Source organism: Vitis riparia, chromosome 15, assembly GCF_004353265.1.
Source record: "Vitis riparia cultivar Riparia Gloire de Montpellier isolate 1030 chromosome 15, EGFV_Vit.rip_1.0, whole genome shotgun sequence".
NCBI classification, from domain to species: Eukaryota; Viridiplantae; Streptophyta; class Magnoliopsida; order Vitales; family Vitaceae; genus Vitis; species Vitis riparia.
The window spans coordinates 19,975,088-19,997,253 of NC_048445.1; the positions used below are offsets into that span (position 1 = coordinate 19,975,088).

A 22,166-nucleotide genomic window follows, 5' to 3' on the forward strand; every position below is an offset into this window, starting at 1 on the left:
TCTTCAATCACATTAGCACAATTTTGAAATTCCATCTATGATGTGCCTATCAGTTGCGATTCCCATGGAAGAATTTGAAGTATTACCTGCACGCTGGAGCTCCTCGAAATTCCACAATGTATGCACCTTAAGAAATTTTATGCCAATCGGGGAAGCTGCACAAGAAATTTTTAATAGTTTTTTTTTTTCAATTTAACATGAAATCTTGAAATTTGATAACTCATATGCCTAGTATAAGATGGTGTAGTTTCCCTTTATATCTTGTTATGTTGAGTATATGGTTCTTTGCAAGGAATACAATATCAATACCGACTAGCATATTTATGTTTCTGAAAATAGGGAGCTAGTGATAGATATCATTCAAAGGTTGATATTGTTTTAGAGAAGTGACACAAAATTGTAGAGACATTAAATTCTGAATAACAATTTCGGGAAATCAATATTGATACTTAGCTAATAGATGTCAACGATGATATTGCAATATTGGAAATAATTGTGGCTTGGATATTTAACACACTAAAGAACTGCATCCAATCATTTGTTCTGTGGAAATGGAAATGAGTTGCAGTGACTGGTATCGGAGAATATAACTGCCAATGTATCTTATTTCAAGTAAGAATCTTGTTAGGGTCTAAACCTGTTATCTAATTCTTACTTATCAAAAAATAAATAAATAAACCTGTTATCTAATTCTTCTACAGGCAAAGGCTGCATGTGTCCTGATTGATCTATGTGCTAGCGCACTAGCACCCTGGTTGACTCAGGTGATTGCAAAGGTATGTTGATGGCAGATTATCAGTGTCTTACCTGTATTTTTCAGTGGAAAATTATTAGTGTCTTATTATTACCCTTTATTGCTTAGTGGAAAACTATTGCTGTACTTTTTTATTTATTAATTTTAACCTGAAAAGATTGTCAGACTTCCTCCTTTGGTCTGATTCTGAGACAGGTTGATCTAGCTGTGGAGCTTTTGGAAGACCTTTTAGGCACAATCCAGGTTTGTTTTTGTGCACCTTTAAGTACTTAAAATTTTTATGCTCTCTCAAGTTCATATAAGGCAAAGTAAAATGTTTTAAAATCTGAATGATGTAAAGCAATCTTCAGGTGATTATTACGGTCAAATAACAGCAAGCTATGACTTTTAACACTTCTAGGATTTAAGGAGGGAAATTAAGAATTAAGGTTATAACAATGACAAAAGTAAAATTAAGAAAAACAAAGAGAAGATAGAGAAAAAAGATATGGGAAAAAAACACCCTGGGGGTGCAGTTGTTTTGCTAGCATCTTCTGGAAATGGACCCCCAAAACTTAATGGATGTAAAATCCATATTATAGCGTTTGGTTAAAGTCAAGAATTTTGAGATTTCCATCCAACTTTATCCTCATTCTAGTGTTTGGTTTTCTTAGAAATTGTTTGAGAATTTGATGTAAATTTATATGATAATCCTTCAAATAATATTTGTAAGGATCATATTTATTTGTAAATAAAAAGGGGATCTTACTATTTTTCCAAGAAGTGTCATCCAATCAGAAATGTTCAGATGGCCAAAAAGGTCTTATTGCTTTATATCTTAGAAATGGTTCCATTGCTTGGTACTTAGGTTCCAATTCTTTGTGCTTAGGTTACATTTCATGTCTTGTACCATGGTCCTTTTTCTTTGTACTTTAGTTTTATTTTTTTGTACCTTCATTCTATAATTCACATTTAGCCATGATGAGGATGAGTCTCTAAGATATACATCAAGAGATGAAATTTGTATTAGTTGAAATTAAAGTAGGATTAGTATTACTTGGAATTAAATTAGGATTAATATTAGTTGGAATTAAATTAGAATTAGTATTAGTTGGAATTAAAGTAGGATTAGTATTTGTTAGAGTCAAATTAGGATTAACTAATTAAGTTATAAGATAATTAGAATTAGAGTCATAGTAGGTTATTAGAATCTTAGTAGATTTTGGATTTATTAGAGAAATTTATAAATAAGACTAATCGATATAAATCAAAGAATGAATTGATTGATATTAATAATATTATATTTTTTTCATTGCAAGTGTTGCAATCCTCAATGGTGAGATTACATTGATTTTCTTCTAAGTGAGATTCCTAGAAGGCCTTAGTGAGATTCTATGGTTTCCATCTTTTCTTCATTGTTTCTTCTTTCTCTCTACCTTTTTTTATATTTTATTTTCTTTATCATAAATTTTATTTCTTGTTTCTCTCCTTACACCCTAAAATAAAAACCTTAGCCCACCTACTTTTGAATGTAGGCAACCATCTTAGGGTTGTCCTACATCAAGCCATATATTTTAAAAGTCTAGATTTTTAGTTGTATAAAGTACCTATTCAATACCTTTCCATAAAAATGACTAAAAATGGGTTGTTCACTTTCCCAAGTTATATGCGCCAAAAATATGGTAATCTTACATTTAGAAATGAGATACTCATTCTCTTGTTAAGATACACCTAGGATAAAAATATTATATATGGTAACTTATTTGTATTCTTTATTCTTTTGTAAAACATTTATGTTATGTTTAGTTTTAGGGATGCACTAAGAAAAGGAAAAAAAATACTAACGAAATTGATTTTTTAATATTTGATTTACCATGGAAAATTTGAAAGAAGGCCAAATATACTTAAAGTTAGTAAGAAACTTATGCATTATTTAATCTTTATATAGACGAGGAAAAACAAGTGAAATGAGTTTGAAGAAGCATGTAGAAATAATTTGTTAACTTTACAACTAATTTTTTTCTTTATTTTTTTTCATTTTTTTTTCTTTCCTTCTATTTTTCCTTTCTATTTTTTTTTTCTCTCACATTTTCCCTTAAATTTTCAAGAGTCAATCACAGGGTTAAACTTCTAAATGGTGGAAACTTTTAGAAGGTAGAAACTTGTTAAAAGATAGAAGTTTTTATAAAATAAAAAATCTGTAAAGAAACTACCAGAAATTTTTATTTTTTATTTTTTTTGATAGGTAACTAGAACATAAAACGCCAAAAAGTAAATATACTTCTTCCAATGAGAAACGTCTAGCAAATAAATTTTTTAAAGTTTTAAATGGGATTCAACTATCTAATTGTCACTAACTTTGACTTTGAGCTTAGGTCTTCCAACAATGCTAATATCTCTGTTACGATGGGTAGGCCCACTCTAGCATTCTTAGAGAATGCTCTCATTAATGTTCCATAACCAGCCGTAAGTGTTCCTCCAATCCCCAGTTGTCCTGGGTTAACCAAGGAGCATTCATCAAAATTCAACTTAAAGCTGCCCATTTAAGGAAACATCCATGTAGGGAGTATCTCCTCAACCTAGTAGATCTGCTTACAAAGTTCAAATCTAGCAGTATAATGCTCAAAGAGGGTTTTTGAGAATTAGAAATCAGGGATTCTCTCCTCTAGCTTTGTACATTTATAGTTAAACTGTTAAAGCATGTAAAAGATTCATGATTTCTAAAAAATGACTACACTACTTCCAACGAATTAAGGGTGTTTAAGAATTAGAAATTAACTAGATATCAATTCTAGCATTTGCGTTTGTCAGAAGGCTGAGGCTGCAGGCTGTTTCAATTGAAGCTTTTGGTGATTCTTTTATTAGATGTTGTTTATGTTCTTTATTTATAAGGAAATTATATGGGATATACTTATTCTGAAGGTTGCTCTTTCATCTTATTTCTTGGATCAATGGCTCATGTCTAAAGGTTCTGTTGTTGTTTTTACATGTATCTAGGGTGCTCGCCATTCCTTGGCTCATGCTCGTGCTGCCCTCAAATATATTGTGCTGGCTCTGTCTGGACATATGGATGACATATTAGCAAGATATAAAGTATTGCATCCTGCTTTGCCCTTATTGTGTTCATGTGTTTGATTTACACTGCATTGGCCATAGTGCATGTAAAGCCAGATTATTTGGCAAAGAAACATGTTACAAGTTTCTCAGGATTCTTAGGTTCTGATCTCAACCATGGTTGAGTGATGGATTTAGAAGGAATCTATTGGATTTGTTTAGTGGTGCAACCGAATAGACTCAAATCAATGTTATATGGATAAAATAAATCAGTTTATCATGTGATTTTGTTGTCAACCTCTCAGGAAGCGAAGCATAAAATTCTCTTTCTTCTGGAGATGTTGGAGCCTTTTCTTGATCCTGCTTTAACTGCCTTGAAGAATACAATAGCCTTTGGGGATGTAGCTCCAATTTTTATGGAAAAGCAGGAATACGCATGTACGGTTGCCCTCAATGTCATTCGTATGGCAGTACGAAAGCCTTCTGTTCTTCCTTCATTGGAATCTGAGTGGAGGCGTGGAACAGTTGCTCCTAGGTAATCTACAACTTTTGTTGCTTAATTATTCTGATTATTTTTATTTATTTTTTAATTCTTTTTGGAATCCATATTCTGGGGGCCTTTAACTTCTTCCATATTGTATTACTTTGCAATGCTTTCACACTTATGTACGGTATGAGATAATCATTTGAATATGACATATATGAACTGGGAATAATCATTTTCTTGCAGAAAATTTTTGAATTTTATCTCCGTTTCTCTTAATTTCTGAAATGATTCCAATTAAGATAATTGAGACTTCCACTAGCCAGATACTGTTTTGTCATGTTGGATTGATAATGGTCTGGTAAATTTCTTCATGCAGTGTACTTCTCTCAATCTTGGACCCTCACATGCAGTTACCTCCTGAAATTGACCTTTGCAAGTTTCCTATTTCTAAAACCCAGGAGCAAGAATCTTTGAAATCCAATAGCCAAGATGATTCTGATGGAAAGATTGATGTTTCTGATGTAGCTATGAAGATGGATACTTTTGAAGATGTCAGTCTTTTTTTTGCCCCCACAGAACTAAAAAGCATTGCACTGACAAATGTTTCTAGCAGTCTGAATAAAAATATCTCTGAGTCTAGCCCTGGTGATGGCACCACAGAAGAGAAACATGTGACTGAGAAAAATTTGACTAAGATATGTCAGAATAGCTTACTATTGGATGCTGCGTTCCCTGTTGAATATGTTAACTTGCAAGCAGATTATATGCAACTTATGAATTATCGGGATTGTGAGCTTAGAGCCTCGGAGTTTCGACGTTTGGCTTTAGATTTACACACTCAGCACGAGATTAGTCCTGAGGGTCATGATGCTGCTATAGATGCTTTGCTCTTAGCAGCAGAGTGCTATGTCAATCCGTTTATGTCATCTTTTAGGGCCAGTTCAAAGGTTATCAATCAGAGCACTGGAACCAGAATTCCACAAAACTGTGACATTTCAGAGCTAAGAAAGGTTTTTGAGAAGAACTCCAGTGACTTGGAAAAAGTGACTCATCTTGAGAACAAAAGAGACAAAGTTGTTCTTCAGATACTGCTTGAGGCTGCTAAATTAGACAGGAAGTATAAGAAGAAGATGTCAGATGAGGAACATTATCTATACTATCCTGAGGAACATGATGATCAGGTCATAAATTTGTCTTTGCTTGATATAGAATCTGCCGATGCCGTCACCTTGGTTCGGCAGAATCAAGCTTTACTTTGCAATTTCTTGATTCAGCGATTGCGAAGGGAGCAACACTCGATGCATGAAATTCTGATGCAAAGTACTCTGTTCTTGTTGCACTCAGCGACTAAGCTATTCTGCCCTCCTGAACATGTCATTGATATCATATTAGGATCTGCTGAATATCTTAATGGGGTGCTAACGTCTTTTTATTATCAGTTAAAAGAAGGTAATTTGCGGTTGGATCCAGAAAAGTTATATGGGGTACAGCGCCGCTGGCTGCTTCTTCAAAAGTTGGTAATTGCTTCAAGCGGTGGTGATGAAGAGCTGGACTTTGCCAATAATACTAACAATTGTTTTCAATATAGGAATTTGATTCCACCTTCAGCCTGGATGCTGAGAATACCTACATTTTCTACATCTCCTTCTCCCCTTTTACGGTTTCTGGGTTGGATGGCAGTATCTCGTAATGCCAAACAGTATATGAGGGAGCGACTTTTCCTTGCTTCAGATTTGCCACAGCTGACAAATTTACTATCAATTTTTGCTGATGAACTTGCACTGGTGGACAATGTTGTCAAGCAAAATGATGATGCTGTGAAGATTCAACAATCAGGTGTCAGAGAAGAACCTCAGACCATTAAAGGGTTTGAAAATACTGGTCAACCAGATGGTGACAAATCTTTTCAAGTCATCTATCCTGATCTCAGTAAGTTTTTCCCTAATATGAAAAAACAATTTGAAGCTTTTGGAGAAATTATTTTGGAGGCTGTTGGATTGCAGTTGAGATCTCTTTCTTATAGTGTTGTGCCCGATATATTGTGTTGGTTTTCTGATTTGTGTTCATGGCCATTTCTTCAAAAGGACCAGCTTTCTACACGAAAGCATTTGGATCAATTGAAAGGCTATGTAGCAAAGAATGCCAAAGCAATCATTCTATACATACTTGAAGCCATTGTGACTGAGCACATGGAAGCAATGGTGCCTGAGATACCTAGAGTGGTTCAAGTGCTGGTGTCACTGTGTAAAACATCATACTGCGATGTGTCATTTCTTGACTCTATATTGCATTTGTTGAAGCCAATCATCTCATATTCTTTGAGTAAGGTGTCTGATGAAGAAAAACTATTGATTGATGACTTATGTCTTAATTTTGAATCGTTATGCTTTGATGAGCTTTTCAACAATATTAGACACAAAAATGATAATCGAGAATGTCCTACAGAAACAGTGCACAGCAGAGCACTGACAATTTTTATTTTGGCTTCTGTCTTTCCTGATTTATCTTTTCAACGTAAAAGGGAAATTTTAGAGTCCTTGATCCTGTGGGCTGATTTTGCTGTTTATGAACCAAGTTCTTCTTTCCATAACTACCTCTGTGCATTTCGGTGTGTTATGGAAAGCTGTAAAGTTTTGTTAGTTCGAACTTTAAGAGTCTTTGGGATTATTCCGCTTCAGATGACTTCCTTTTCTGATGTGAGCACTGGTACACCTTGTGATGGTTGCTCAAAATCATATTTATGGTTTCTTAATGATGTTTGCCATGACTCTTGTCCAATGGGGGATACTGAGAATCTAGAAAGTGACAAGTCTGATGCTGTTAGCTTGGGTCAAAAGGTCTATCATTTATCTGCTGAGGAAATAACAAATTTTGCTCAAGACTTAGAAGGGCTTATTTGCAAGCTTAGTCCAACTGTTGAACTCTGTTGGAAGCTCCATCCCCAGCTAGCAAAGAAGCTGACTGTTACATCAGCACAGTGCTTTATGTACTCAAGGTGCTTATCTTCATTTGTGAAAAGGGTTGATAATGCTAGAGAGGATGACAATGAAAATGTTTTTCCACCGAACTCAGTTGACCAGTTCTTAATTCATTCAAGGATTGGTCTTGAAGGGCTTTCTGGAATCATTATGATGCTCCAAGAAAACCATTGCTGGGAAGTTGCATCTATGATACTTGATTGTCTACTAGGAGTGCCTAAATGTTTTTCCCTGGATGATGTCATTGGTACTATTTGTTCTGCAATCAGGAATTTCTCTTGTAGTGCACCAAAAATTTCTTGGCGGTTGCAGACGGATAAATGGTTGTCAATGTTATTCTCTAGAGGTGCATATAGGCTTCATGAAAGTGAGCTTCCTCTAGTTGGCCTGTTCTGTTCAATGCTGAGTCATCCTGAACCTGAGCAACGGTTTATTTCACTTCAGCATTTGGGGAGATTTGTAGGCCAAGATTTGAATGGTGAAGGAATGATATTATCTCCTACATTTGCAATAAATTAGTTTCAACTGGCTCAGTAATTTCTGTTTCTGAGCCAATTACATCTCTTCTAGTTTCACGTACATGGGATCAGGTGGTTGTGCTGGCGTCATCTGATACATCATTGCATCTAAGGGCCCGTGCAATGGCACTTATTGTTGATTATATTCCATTGGCTGAGCGACACCAGTTACAATCTTTTCTTGCAGCAGCTGATAATGTTCTTTATGGTTTGGGAAAACTTGGGCATCCGACATGTGAAGGTCCATTAGTTCAACTTTCTTTAGCACTCATTGCTGCCGCTTGCCTGTATTCTCCAGCTGAAGACATTTCTCTGATTCCTCAAGATGTTTGGAGAAACATTGAGGCTTTAGGAATGTCGAGAACTGGTATAGTCCTTTTTACTACATGACAACTGAATTTGGTACAAAATCTAGTAACTGTTGAGTGCATGCTTGTTCTTATCTATTTTTCGTTTTGTTGAAGGTGGACTTGGGGATCTAGAGAAAAAGGCTTGCCAAGCCTTGTGTAGGCTAAGAAACGAAGGAGATGATGCTAAAGAGGTATGTGGGGATGAGGCTAGTGAATATGGTTTAAGTTCTTCCTACGCCAGGAAAAAAAAAACTTAAACTTAATCTTAGAATGATTATAGCCTTAGTTGGTCTATCATCTCTAAGAGTTGTGATATGGAAAATTTGTTTCCCTTTGTATCCCTTTTCTGTCAAATGAAACTCTATAGTAATCTTGTAATTCACTGAACCATCTTTTGCATATAAGGTCCTAAAAGAGGTGCTCTCTTCAACTTCTTCAAGACAACCAGACCCTAATTTTGGAAGTACTCGTCAATCGATTCTTCAGGTATGAAGTATCAAAAAAGTTGTTGTAGTCTAATTCACTAGTGATATTGATTGAAATGATAGTAAATCTATTGCATTGCCAAATGTTTTCCAAATATGTGAGATTTATTGTTTCCAGTGCATCCAGCTTTCTATTTTCTTTCTAGATGCCTGAAATCAATGTGCATATTAATCAATGTTCACCTCAGAGTAGGCTCAAGGATTGTCTGTAGATGCATGCTAATGCCTTGAGCTTTGTTGCGTATTAGGCTCACACTTGATATGTTAAAGGAGAGAATACTATATTGCATTTGCCATATTTAACTGGTTTATAATTGTTGGCAACTTACCCAGTTTAACTGATTTATATATTCTATCTATTTCACATTAAGATTGAATTTAGAGCCATCAATTTGGAATGCAATCTTTTGTGATTTTGATTTCAACATTTCATTTCTCTTATTTAACTATTGTATGGTTCTTGGAAATCCTTCCAATTCCAAGATTCCATCTCACAGTAAAAATAAGTTTGGATCCATCAACTTGGAATACAATCTTTTGTGACTGATTTGACATGTAATCTGCATTTCACAATTTCCACATGCAATCTGTTTCTCAATATTTTAATGATTTGACATGTACTGCATTTCAACATTTTCTTCCAATAATAATAATTTTTTTATGTTAACTTTTTACATAATTTATTGGTTGAATATTACCTTTTTTCTTTCTCAATATCTGTTAACTTTTCAGTGTGTTTCTTAAATACGAAAATAGTTTATCACTTTATATGTGGAAGCAGATGGCCTTTGATGGTCATATTTGGGCATATTAAGCCTTGCACCTTACTTTGAACCCTTAAAACTTCATTTCTTGATGCCTATCAAACTTTCAATTCTTGATTTGAACAATTGCCTGTAACTTTATGGTTTGGAGCACAAATTTTCCAATGGATCCACCTGATTGGCAGTTAGTGTAAGATTTCCATTAAGCCACATGGTAACACATACCTGGATATTTATATAGATATAGACTGAAAATCTAATCTGTTGTTTTCACTTTCACACCTACTGTGATAAGCTGGCATTTTTTTTTTTTTTTTCATGTTGAATATTTGAATGCCATGACATCTGAAATCAGATTATATTGAGTCCCAGTATAATTTAAGAAAACATTAAAGATGAGTGTATCATTAGTAGACTCAAAATGCAGCTGGCTGGATATGATAATTGCAACAAATGGAAACCAATCTTGCTAAAATCTCCCTGTAGTGAATGTGTATGCTTCTCCAATCTTCTTGAAAGTTCAATAAAATCGTCTCCCAATTTCCATAATTCTAATAGGTTATTGATGCAGCAGCATAGGTTGAAGCATGCTTAATCAACACACCTATGGTTTACTGAAAAGGGAGCAATTTGGGCACTCCAATTATCAATTTCAAGGGCCATACAACCTATTACATGACAAGGGCATTTCTTACAACCTAGTCCAAAATTATTGGGTTTGGAGAAATTATAATTTGTGACATTCACATGAACCCAAAGTTTCAACCATATAATTAGAATTATCACATTGGATGATATTTGAAAGTTATAGGATGTCACAAAGATCTTATTTTTTATATTAATTTTAGAATCACCAATTTGGGAATTATGAAAATGTTAAGATGCTATGTCGGGATCTTGAGGAGCTATTTTGAGTCCTTGATATGTTAGAATCTTGGCAATGTTTTTATTCTTGAACTACAATGGAATGAAAATGTGGTGTGGTGTAGTGTAGTGAAAGCCATCTCCAAGTTTAGTGGAGTTAGCCATTTAGATATTAGCCTCTGTGGGTGTCTTGAATGGTATGAGTTCATTGGGATTAACAATCTTGTTGTGGAAGGAGACTCAGCCATTGTTATTGCTTGAGTTTCTAAGGAGTAGAGAGGCCCTTGGAAACTAGATGATTAGGTGCACAAAATTGTTGATATAGTATTTTTTTTCATTTTTTATTTAATCAGAACAAAATTCTTGATATTTTGAGGGGTTACAGATTATGTTTCAAAGACCAAGTGTCAATAACTAACTTTGGGGGTTCTGGGAGAAATCATGATAGTAGCATGGATTAATATCAAATGATACACATAACCTTGTGTGGAAATATGGGATAATGATTTGTAATTAAGTGCCAAGATTAGAGGGATTGTGTTAGGATATTTTCTATTTTTATGGATGAGAGAATCTCTCCTAATTAGTTATTGTTTCCTTAGAGATAGTGATTGTGCATATTATATGGCTTAGATTAGGAATCCCATTTGTATATATATAGGTCACTTTGTATTCAGTTTTGACACAAAAAAAAGAAGAATATTTTCTTCATGGTATCAGAGCATTCAGATCTGAACCACGTATAAAAAAAAAAAACCATCTTTTTCCATGGAGAGTAGAACGGAAGGATCAAACTCGGAGGTGACGTCCAGACCTGAAGCAGTTCACTCCGGCAGTGCCAGCACCACAGACGGCATCATTCTTCCCATAACAGGTCATAAACTCAATGGGCAGAATTTTATTCAATGGGCTCAGTCTGTTCGGATCTTCATCTGCGGGAAAGGTAAGGAAGAATACCTTATGGGAGCCATTGTTCAGCCGAAGGACGATGATCCAGGATACCGAACCTGGAAGTTGGAAAATAGTATGGTGATGTCTTGGTTAATTAACTCTATGACCAATGACATAGGAGAAAACTTCATGTATTATGGCACAACGAAGGAGATATGGGATGTAGCTAGAGAGACCTACTCCAACATCGATAATACCTCGGTGATTTTCGAAATCAAGAGTATTCTCCAAGATCTTTGACAAGGAGATTCAACTGTTACCGAATATTTTAATATCCTTATACGGTATTGGCAACAACTCGATATTTATGAAGAATTGGTTTGGAAGTGTCCCGAAGATGGACTCCTATACAAGAAGGTCATTGAAAAGGAACGCATCTACAAATTTTTACTTGGCCTTAATAAGAATTTAGATGAGGTACGTGGAAGAGTTCTTACCTAGTGTTAGGGAAGTTTTTTCTGGAATTCGCAGAGAGGAAAGCAGACAAAAAGTGATGTTGGGAACCCAAAATTCCTCCAAAAATCTTGAGAACTCAGCCCTAGTTGCACGAGGAACCCAATCCAACAACAACAACCACCAAACGAAGAAGAATCGTCCATGGTGCGACCATTGTAGAAAACCTGGACACACGAAAGAGACTTGCTGGCATCTACATGGTAAACCTGCTGATTGGAAACCTTCTCGGCCACAGCAAAACAGAGAAGAAGACACATCTGGCACTATCTCAAATCCTGGTCCGTTTAGCAAAGAGCAATTGGAGGCACTGCAGAAAATGTTCCAATAGACTCTTCAATCAACTGGAACAACTATTGGTACTGCATCTGTAGCCCAAAAAGGTATTTTTTCCCATGCCCTAAATGTTAGATAGGAAAATCACACTACATGGATAGTGGACTCAGGAGCTTCAGATCACATGACTGGGAATGTCATGGTTTTTCATGAATATACTCCTTGCCATAACAATTCCTCTGTTCGAATTGCCGATGGAACCCTTTCTAGGGTATTCGGCACAGGTTCAGTTATTATTTCCAAGGATATTACTCTTCACTCCGTGCTTTATGTTCCGAAAATGGATTGCAACCTATTGTCTATAAGTAGACTAACACAGGATCTTAATTGTGTTACTAAATTCCTTCCTCACATGTGTGAATTTCAGGCCTTGAACTCTAGGAAGAGGATTGGCAATGCTGAGGTGCGTGCTGGACTTTACCTTCTAAGAGCTGAGGAAATTTGAAGGCTACCAATGAAGACTGCTTGTGTAGTTTCCAACCCTAGTACCAAGACGGATAGTGTTGTTATGTTATGGCACTACCGATTAGGTCACCCAAATTTTTCCTATCTTGAAAAACTATATCCATCATTATTCAATAAAAATTCCAAAAATTTTCAATGTGAAATATGTCAATTGTCCAAACATACTCGCAACTCCTATTCCATTCAACCATACAAACCATCTCATCCTTTTTCCTTGATTCACAGTGATGTTTGGGGGGCCTCTAGAATCAACAACATTACAGGTTCTAGATGGTTTGTCACCTTTGTTGATGACCACACTCGAGTGACTTGGGTATTCCTTATGAAGAAGAAATCAGAAGTGAGGGAAATATTTGAAAACTTCAACAACATGGTTTAGACCCAGTTTCAGGAAAAAATTCAAGTCCTTCGGACAGATAATGCTTGAGAATACTATCACAACATTCTTGGGTCATATCTTCTGGAGAATGGCATCGTACATCAAAGCTCATGCATTGATACTCCACAACAGAATGGAGCTGCAGAAAGGAAAAATAGACATTTGATGGAGGTTGCACAATCCCTCATGATAGCTTCAAACGTGCCTAAACAATTATGGGGTGAAGCTGTACTCACAACAACCTACTTGATCAACCGAATGCCTTCTAGGATTCTTGAATTTAAAACCCCGTGTCAAATCTTCCTCGCTGCATATCCATCCGCTCGAATAATTTCGTCTATCCTAGTCGAAGTCTTTGGTTGTACTGCTTTCGTTCACATCCATAAGTCCCAACGTAGTAAACTTGATCCGACAACCACTAAATGCATCTTTCTCGGGTACTCACCAAACAAAAAAGGATACAAGTGCTACTCTCCAACAACTAAGAAATTCTACACTTCCATGGATGTCACTTTCTTCGAAAATCAACCCTTCTACCCCAAAATTGCAATTCAGGGGGAGAACTGGTCCACAGATGAATTCCAATTTTGGGAAACTGAAATCAGCACTACTTCTCCTTTGAGTTCATCACTGCCTCCTCAAACAGATAGTACTCTTTCTGTCCCCGAAAACAATTCCTTGGATGTCCCTTCTGTCACACCTGAGTCAACTACACAAGGCAGTAAAGAGGTAATAGTTTATTCTAGAAAAAAATTAAAGGAAAAGCCCGAGAAACCTCCTCAAAAGGAGCCCGAGGACAACACTCCACCTGAGCAGAACCAAGAATTGGACCAGGATCCAAGCAACCCAAACTCACAACCAGGTAACACAATTTATGATCTAGATTCCAGTAATGACCTTGATGATCTTGATCAACCCATTGCTTTAAGGAAAGGTGTAAGATCCTGCACTCAGCATCCAATCAGTAATCATGTGTCCTATGGAAAGCTTTCACAGAATTTCCAAGCGTTCATCACTTCTCTTGAAGATGATCGTATCCCATCCAACATCCAAGAAGCACTTCAACAACCTGAATGGAAGACTGGTGTTCAGGAAGAAATACAAGCCTTGGAGAAAAATGGGACATGGGAAATCTCAGAATTACCAGAGGGTAAGAGGCCTGTTGGATGCAAGTGGATATTTGCCGTGAAGCACAATCCGGATGGAAGTATAAACAGGTTTAAGGCTCGACTAGTAGCTAAAGGATTTACTCAATCCTATGACATTGATTATGAAGAAACATTTGCACCAGTAGCAAAGCTCAACTCCATCAGAGTGTTATTGTCAGTTGCAGTAAATTTGGACTGGAATCTGCACCAACTTGATGTCAAAAATGCATTTCTCAACGGAGAACTAGAAGAGGAAGTCTACATGAAGATTCCACCTAGTATGGAAACTCCAGAAAATTCAGGAAAAGTGTGTAAACTGAGAAAGTCCCTATACGGTCTAAAACAGTCACCTAAGGCTTGGTTTGATCGACTGACTAGAGTTGTGAAAAAATATGGGTTCATCCAATGTCAAGCAGATCACACACTGTTTATGAAGCACTCTAAGGAAGGTGAAATGACTCTGTTTTTTGATAGATAAGCGCTGAATATATTGAAGAGAGGCCAAAAAGCCAAAAAGTATACAAGGAGTATACAAACTAGCTAAGCCTCACAACCAAAAGGAAAGCAAAAAAAAACCCCACCAGCCTTTATCTGGAGGCTATCCACTCCAAGAAGCCTATAAGAGACAACAAACTCTCTTCACTATACAATCTCGCCCAACACCATAAATTACAGACAAAAGAATTTTTTAATTTCTGAATTGCTATCACCCCCTCCCCCCCCTTAAAAGCTAGTCTATTTCTTTCCTTCCAAAGAGTCCAAAAAATGTATAACGGTATAGACTTCCATATCTTTTTCCTTTTTTTCCCCTACAAAAGGGCCCCTCTAGCTCAATAAGACCTCCTTTACAGTTTCCGGAAAGACCCACTGAACACCAAACAAAGCAAAGATCATATCCCACAGGACTTTTGCCACTATACAGTGTATGAGGATGTGATTTACAGTTTCCTCTTCGCAGCCACACAAGAAGCAACGGTTTGGGAGTTGTCACCCTCTTTTCTGAAGCCTATCTAGCGTAAGCACCTTACCCCAAGTGGCCTCCCAAGCAAAAAACAAAATTTTAGTTGGAACTTTATCCACCCAAATGTTACTTTTCAGAAAGTTGTTAGCCACGGTATTAACCACCAAGTTGTAAGCTTCCTTGACTTTAAACTACCCGTTTCTTCCCCCTTTCCCATAAACTGCATCTTCTTCTGAGGTAGGTTTGTAGCCCCTCGCTGTGAGCATGGTAAGCCGCTACATGAACAATCCCACTGAAAGACACATGAAAGCCGTATACAGAATTTTACAGTACCTTAAAAAGAGCCCGGGTAGAGGACTCTACTTCAAGAAAACCTCAAGTAGGGAAGTTGAGGTATTCACAGATGCTGATTGGGCAGGATCCTTGACAGATCGAAGGTCGACTATTGGGTATTGTTCCTATGTGTGGGGAAACTTGGTGACTTGGAGAAGCAAGAAGCAGTCCGTAGTGGCGAGAAGCAATGCAGAGGCAGAATTCAGGGCAATGGCTCATGGGATATGTGAAGGAATGTGGCTCCAAAGAATACTCAAGGAACTTGGAATTATATCAAACTCCACTATGACAGTTTTGTGTGATAACAAGGCTACCATAAGTATTGCAAAGAATCCAGTTCAACACGACAGAACCAAGCACGTGGAGATAGACCGTCACTTCATCAATGAGAAACTTGAAGGGGGAACAATCAGACTTATGTTTATTCCTTCAAGTCATCAAACAACAGACATTCTAACAAAGGCACTTCCAAAGGCCACCTACGAAAACATGAAAAGCAAGTTGGGAATGCTAGACATCTACTACCCAACTTGAGGGGAAGTGTGGAAATATGGGATTATGATTTGTAATTAAGTGCCAAGATTAGAGGGATTGTGTTAGGATATTTTCTATTTTTATGGATGAGAGAATCTCTCCTAATTAGTTATTGTTTCCTTAGAGATAGTGATTGTGCATATTATATGGCTTAGGTTAGGAATCCCACTTGTATATATATAGGTCACTTTGTATTCAGTTTTGACACAGAAAAAAGAAGAATATTTTCTTCACCTTGTTAATTGAAAAGCTCACAAATTTCTGACAAAATAATATTTTTTTTAAATAAATATAGTTAAATAGACCTAAGCAATTAATAAAAAGTATCCATCACATTTGATATTGTTTAAATAATTATAAAAGCGCATTTTCAGATTGTCTTTGACATTATTAAGAATTCAAAACTGTACCATTTTGAGTGCAATTGTTTTTTTTTACCTAAATTTGCATAATTCTATGGTCAATTTCATATTGAATGACACAAAACTCAAAGTCACCGTTATCAGTCCTACAATGAGTATATAAATGGTGATGATAATTCCCATGGTAAGGGTATGATTGAAAAGTTGTCCAAAGTTCAACTTACTCGCAACCGGGCCTTATATATTGAATTCATTGATGTGAGGAATGCTGCAAACAAGTATTAGACTTAACCAGTCCTTTGAACGATGGTTCAATTGTCATTTTTACTTGAATCAATGGACTGGCTAGCTAAGTGTGAATCAACTGGCCAAACAAGGAGCCTCAAAAACTCACAGCATTTCATGTCTCCCTAGTTGATATTTTGTTGTTAAGTCCTCATGGCCTTTGGTTTTACTATTTTTCTTGTTCCTTGAGTAGTTTTTGAGTGACCTGTGGTTTAACTAATGATTTGAAAACAAATAGGGTTGAGTGCCCTCCCTTTTCCCCCCAATAGATCTTGTATATATATGCTCTGAAACAATTGAAGTTTTTGAGATGAAAAAACCTGTTTTTGGTAGATTTTTAATTTGAAAGTGGATTCCTTCTCTCAATTGAAGATTCCTCAGGGCCTCCTGGAAGTAGTGCCTAAAAAAATTCCTTGCTACATTTTCTTCATATTTGTAATGTCATCTTCCTTCTTAAATTCATCTTATTGTCACAACTTTTCTTTCCCATTTCTGATCTCTTTCTGTCCTATCTTGTTTTTCGTTAGTTTGGTACCAGAGCCAAACTTCGAATTCTAGACCCCATCCATTCGGTAGTTCTTCATTAAGGGTAAGCATTTCATCCCAATATGTTTGCAAAGTATGGGAAGCTCAAATTTGATGCACATCTTATATGTCAATGGCTTCAAGAAAAGAGAACATGTTACAAGCATGAGCAAACCTAAAGTACAAATTGCTGGGAAGAATTTTATTGTAAATATTATGATTCTATTATCAACCACTCAAATCTAGAAAATCAATCACCATATGATATATGTGTCTACTTTAGCATTATGAAGGGGAGTTCAAAGTGATTCTATCAGGATATATGCTCTACTTAGCATTTCAAAGAGGAGCTAGAAGTGATTCTATCAGAGGTTTCAAATTTCACCTGAACAAGAGACCAGTTTACTGGAGTGTAGGTTTCCACCAAACAGTTGGTTAACTTCCATATTAGAGTTTGCTAAATAAACAATGTATTCACAGAGATTTCTGAGTCATATAGGATAAGTATTTGACATTAGGAGTTCCCTTCTCTCTATTCTATCGTTTCCCGACAAGTGTCATGGAAATCCTGGAACTTAATAACTTGTCCCAACTTTTCTTTTATTATTTATGCCTTTATTCTGGAAAATAGAAGAAAGCAATGGTGTTATACTAGATTTCTTCTGGTCTTATTTCTTGAAATAATATAGAGAAAGAAGAGTAGAATTATAACTAGTGGACTTCCATCCTTTGGTTTATATCACTTGTGACTCTTCCAGTTAGTTAATATTTGTACTCGTTTTCTGTTGCCATGTGACTGTCTACTGTCATCTCATTCATGATGATGAGTTGTCACCTTGTTTCCTTTGGCAAAGTTTTGTTAACGAAGTATCTATCAATTGATTTGTGACAGGTACTTGCCAATCTAGCTTCAGTTCAGTCGTACTTCGATATATTCTCAAAGAAAATTGACCAAGAGATTATGGTAAGCCGGGATGATATTTGCTGAGCTGTTTGTTTCTTCCTTACTGCCTAGATTAACCTAAATATGTTACAGGAATTGGAGGAGGCTGAAATAGAAATGGACATTCTTCAGAAGGAACATGCACTACAGGAGTCACCTAAAGATTCCAAGGAGCATCAGCTTCCTTGTCTAGACAGTATTATTTTCTGCCCTTATCATTGTTGGAATCATCTTATTGAGTTAATAACAAACTTATCATAATATTTTTTTTATCTTTATTTTCACCTTGTTTCTTTTATGTATGGTGTCCTCCAGCTTCTACGAAGGATGGTAACCGTCTCCAACAAATAAAGGATTGCATCCGTTCCTTGTATGTACCATCTTTGCTATTCTAAAATTAACAGTTATAGTTCACATATGCTGCACACAAACAACTGACCATGTTCAACTTTGCAATAAGTAATTCTTATTTGACAGTTAGTGTGTGTCTTGATCTCCCCCAGTTTCTTTGGTTGATCAGAGCATGTTTCTATTCACAAAATTTGTCTTTGATTATGGTGTCATCTATAAAGATAAAATCATATTTTCAATTCAGAATGAGATAATTGCCTATCAACTTCTTAATTCAATCAAATATATATGCACTTTTAAATGAAAATTACTTAAGGTAGAGGCCAAAAGGATTGTGTAGTCATAGACTATTGTAAATGAAAATTATTGATTCTGAATCTAAAATGAGTAGTTGGTTGATTGTCGGGATACAAAAAAGAAGGGAGTTGAAGGTGAAAGATAAACCTAAGACAACCAAGTACACATGGGGTGTTGATCGATGATGCAAGTGAATAAATTTTCGTAATTCTATTTTAGGTAACTTTATAAGCACTTAGATGGTTGGATATGAGCATAAAACTAGTTGAAAGTGTGTTTCTTGTACTCTTTTTTGACCTGTGCATACAAGAAACAAAACCATTTCAAAATTTCCTAAACTTGGTAGTATGTATGGACACTGAAGCTTTCTTTCTGTTTCAGCTTTTGTGGTTTACTAGTGTGAGTTCCAAAATGTTTTATCTTACACTATGTCAGTTGAATTATTTGGCTTTTGTTTGTTTATTTGTTTTTTGTTTTTTTTTCTTTATTATTTAAATAATCTTCCCTTGTTCTCAGTGAGAAGTCCAAACTCAGAGAAGAAATAGTAGCCCGCAGGCAAAAGAAACTTCTTGTGAGACATGCTCGTCAAAAATACTTAGAAGAGGCAGCTTTAAGAGAAGCAGAACTTCTGCAAGAACTTGATAGGTTTTACCTGCTGACCAGTGTCATCTTGTATTAAGTTGTGATCATTTTGTGATGGATATTAATCATTTTGTGTCCTACAATTGGTCTTCTGTGTATTAGAGAGAGGACTACTGAAGCAGAAAGGGAGATTGAGAGACAGCGGTTGCTGGAAGCTGAGCGTGCAAAAACCAGAGACCTGCGCCACAATCTTGATATGGAGAAGGAAAAGCAAACACAGGCAATGACACATTCTTCAAACAAACCATGAGCTTTATCGTGTTTTACTGGATATGGTGTCTATTTGATAACTGGCTGATATGGCTAAGCATGGCCTCTCAGGTAGGCCCATGCTCATGGTGATTCTCCTGTCAGATCATTACATGTGGCATTTAAAGTACACTTTTCCATGTTTTCTTGCCAGATCATGATTTGACTACTGGGCCACTATGTTCTTGGGTTTACCTGCTTTTTCCCCCTAAAGATACTCTGAAAATAACTGTCTCCAAGTGGAGCATAAATGGAAGGGTACTTGAGTTTTGCATGTTACAGGTGCCTTAATCCAATATATCAATTTTCATAGTCCTTAGAATGATAAATACTATATTGAAAATGTCTGTTTTTCATGCAGAGAGAACTTCAGCGGGAACTAGAGCAAGCAGAATTGGGAGTCCGGCCATCACGACGTGAATTTTCTTCCTCAGCTCATAGTGGGTATGTATTTTATGTCATTTATCAACATCACTTATCTTTTTTGAAAAAGAAAATTTAGCAAGGGAAGACTTCATCTATAAGAACTAATCTTCTAAAGTCTGAGGGAACAATTCATCACACCCATTATAAATATTGAACCCTGCAAACATTTTTAATCAGATCTTGTCCATCAGGTGGAGTGTTGATAAAATGCTATATTCTTGGATCTATGGATCTTGTCTTTCTGAAACTAGTTTTACAGGATTTACACAATGTGAATGATTCATAATTTGGTGGATTTTGGGATATTAAAATAACTCATCATTGCTCTTTTGTCTTGGTGAGATGATTGCTTGTGAGGCAATTAGAGGGTGGCTTTACTTGTTTTTTATTCTGATTTGTTAAGCTTTTCAAAAAGAGGAAAAAAGTAGAACTCTCTTTTCTAGGACAAAACATTATAGTATAACATAGTTTGTATATTTAATTAGAGAATTGGTTCATCAAAATACAAGCATTGTCGTAGAGATACCTTGCAAGCAGTTGTAAGTTTATTAGTTGTGATTTCATTCAATTTGCTCCATCAATGAGGTAAGCAATTGCCAGTCAATACTTGCAGAGATGCCAGAATAATTTCAAGCACTGTGAAATTGTCTCAGCAACTTTGCTGGACTTTTAAGGGATGGTATAAGACTTCTTTGCAATGGTTTTGCAGTAAATAATTTTTGAAGTAACAGAAACATATTTTTACATAAGGATACCATTCACCAAAACATAATGGTGAAGAGGCTTTTATAGTTAGTGTGGCAAATAAGGAAGCTTCCATGATTCATATGTGATGGGGTTTTAGTTTGGTCTTACTCGGTATATTTTTTCATAGGCATTGGTTGTATTGTGTATATATATAGCTGCAGTTTTTCTGTTTATTATTTTCATGTTTATCTAGGGATTTCCCATCCTTCTTTCTACTTTTTCATTTTAATGAAATTTCCATTTTTCAAATTAAAAATAATGGTATAACCCGTTTGGAAGTCTTGTCAATAGGGGGAAAGATTGCAATAGGGAAAAAGGAGTAAGAAAACTTTCAGTAGATGAAGATTTCAATGGAACACTTCTCTTCTTCAACGTAATGCAATAATTATCTGTCATCATCAAAAGGCTACTCACAGCCAACATGATTCTACCTCTCTAGATTTTTTGCTAATTACTAGTTAGGTATATGTCTGATTTCCTCTTTTATCTTGACATTCTTGTGGTTTTAAGACCTACTACAGTTTGCGTTTCATCTATATCACTGAATATGATTGTTCTTTAATGATTCAAATATAAATTTATAACATGATTGTAAATGCCTCACGAAGGCATTCTTAGGCTGTTGTCTATAAAACTGTAGAATATCTCTGTTGTTAAACATGATTTGTGGGTTATGGGTATTTTTTTTTATTCATATCAACTATTTTCTGTTTATGATATTGGCTACATTTTGTTTAATTTTGTATTTGCAGTCGGCCAAGAGAAAGGTATCGGGAGAGGGAAAATGGAAGATTAGGTAATGAAGGAAGCTTAAGATCAAATACTGGCAACTTGCAGTCTGAAATTTCTGCCACTGGTTCATCCATGGGAGCCATGCCAACCGTTGTTTTGTCTGGATCTCGCCCATTTTCAGGCCAGCCACCAACTATCCTACAACCCCGTGACCGTCCAGATGAAGGTGGAAGCAGCTACGAAGAAAACTTCGATGGAAGCAAGGACTCTGGTGACACTGGCAGCATTGGAGACCCAGAGCTGGTGTCAGCATTTGACAGTCTGTCTGGTGGGTTTGGGTCCAGCCAAAGGCCTAGAGGGAGCAAGTCTAGGCAGATAATGGAGCGTAAAGAACGGGAAAGTAGACGCGAAGGGAAGTGGGAGAGGAAGCATTCATGACCAATGGTGCCGTAGAAATGAGGTACCAAGGTAGCAAGGTTAGGAGAAAGTCTGTACATATGTTGAAGATATGCAATGTTGGAGGTAGCCGAAAGAAGACGAGGGATGTGGGCTCAAGGATAGGGGGTTTTCAGTGAAATGAAGATGGATGTGAAAAAAATGGCGTGGTTATCCTCTTGATACAAGTGTTTTTCTTCTTGTCTAGAAGTGTTTTGTTGTTGTAGTTTCCACACCAAGTGAAAATGAACATGGATGGGAATATTTTCAAATCTTTAGAGCGGTGGCTAATAACAAACTTTAATTTAGGTGAAGGAAAACATTTTGGCTATGTTGGTTCCCACAAAACGTTGGGGGTAAGAAAATAGAAATAAGGAAA

The 22,166-nt window shown here is 36.2% G+C and overlaps 2 protein-coding genes across 4 annotated transcripts in view; both read left to right on the top strand.

The window, feature by feature from the left end:
- LOC117932200 overlaps positions 1-7,796 on the top strand; it is a 20,145-nt gene extending 12,349 nt beyond the window's left edge. For 2 of the 3 annotated variants that reach the window (XM_034853311.1, XM_034853313.1), the window contains 5 exons: positions 702-776; positions 920-997; positions 3,731-3,826; positions 4,093-4,322; positions 4,651-7,796. In XM_034853311.1, the coding sequence (XP_034709202.1) occupies positions 702-776; positions 920-997; positions 3,731-3,826; positions 4,093-4,322; positions 4,651-7,771 (3,600 nt within the window). In that variant the 3' untranslated portion in view covers positions 7,772-7,796. The remainder of the gene's footprint in view (positions 1-701; positions 777-919; positions 998-3,730; positions 3,827-4,092; positions 4,323-4,650) is intronic. The other variant, XM_034853312.1, reaches the window with a different exon arrangement.
- LOC117932201 (stress response protein NST1-like) lies at positions 7,770-22,118 on the top strand. Its single transcript, XM_034853314.1, has 10 exons — positions 7,770-8,137; positions 8,235-8,311; positions 8,526-8,606; positions 17,858-17,929; positions 18,002-18,104; positions 18,224-18,278; positions 19,073-19,201; positions 19,301-19,418; positions 19,809-19,891; positions 21,373-22,118. The coding sequence occupies exons 1-10, from the start codon at positions 7,894-7,896 to the stop codon at positions 21,788-21,790; spliced, it is 1,380 nt and encodes a 459-aa protein (XP_034709205.1). The 5' UTR covers positions 7,770-7,893; the 3' UTR covers positions 21,791-22,118.
- Positions 22,119-22,166: the final 48 nt, after the last annotated feature.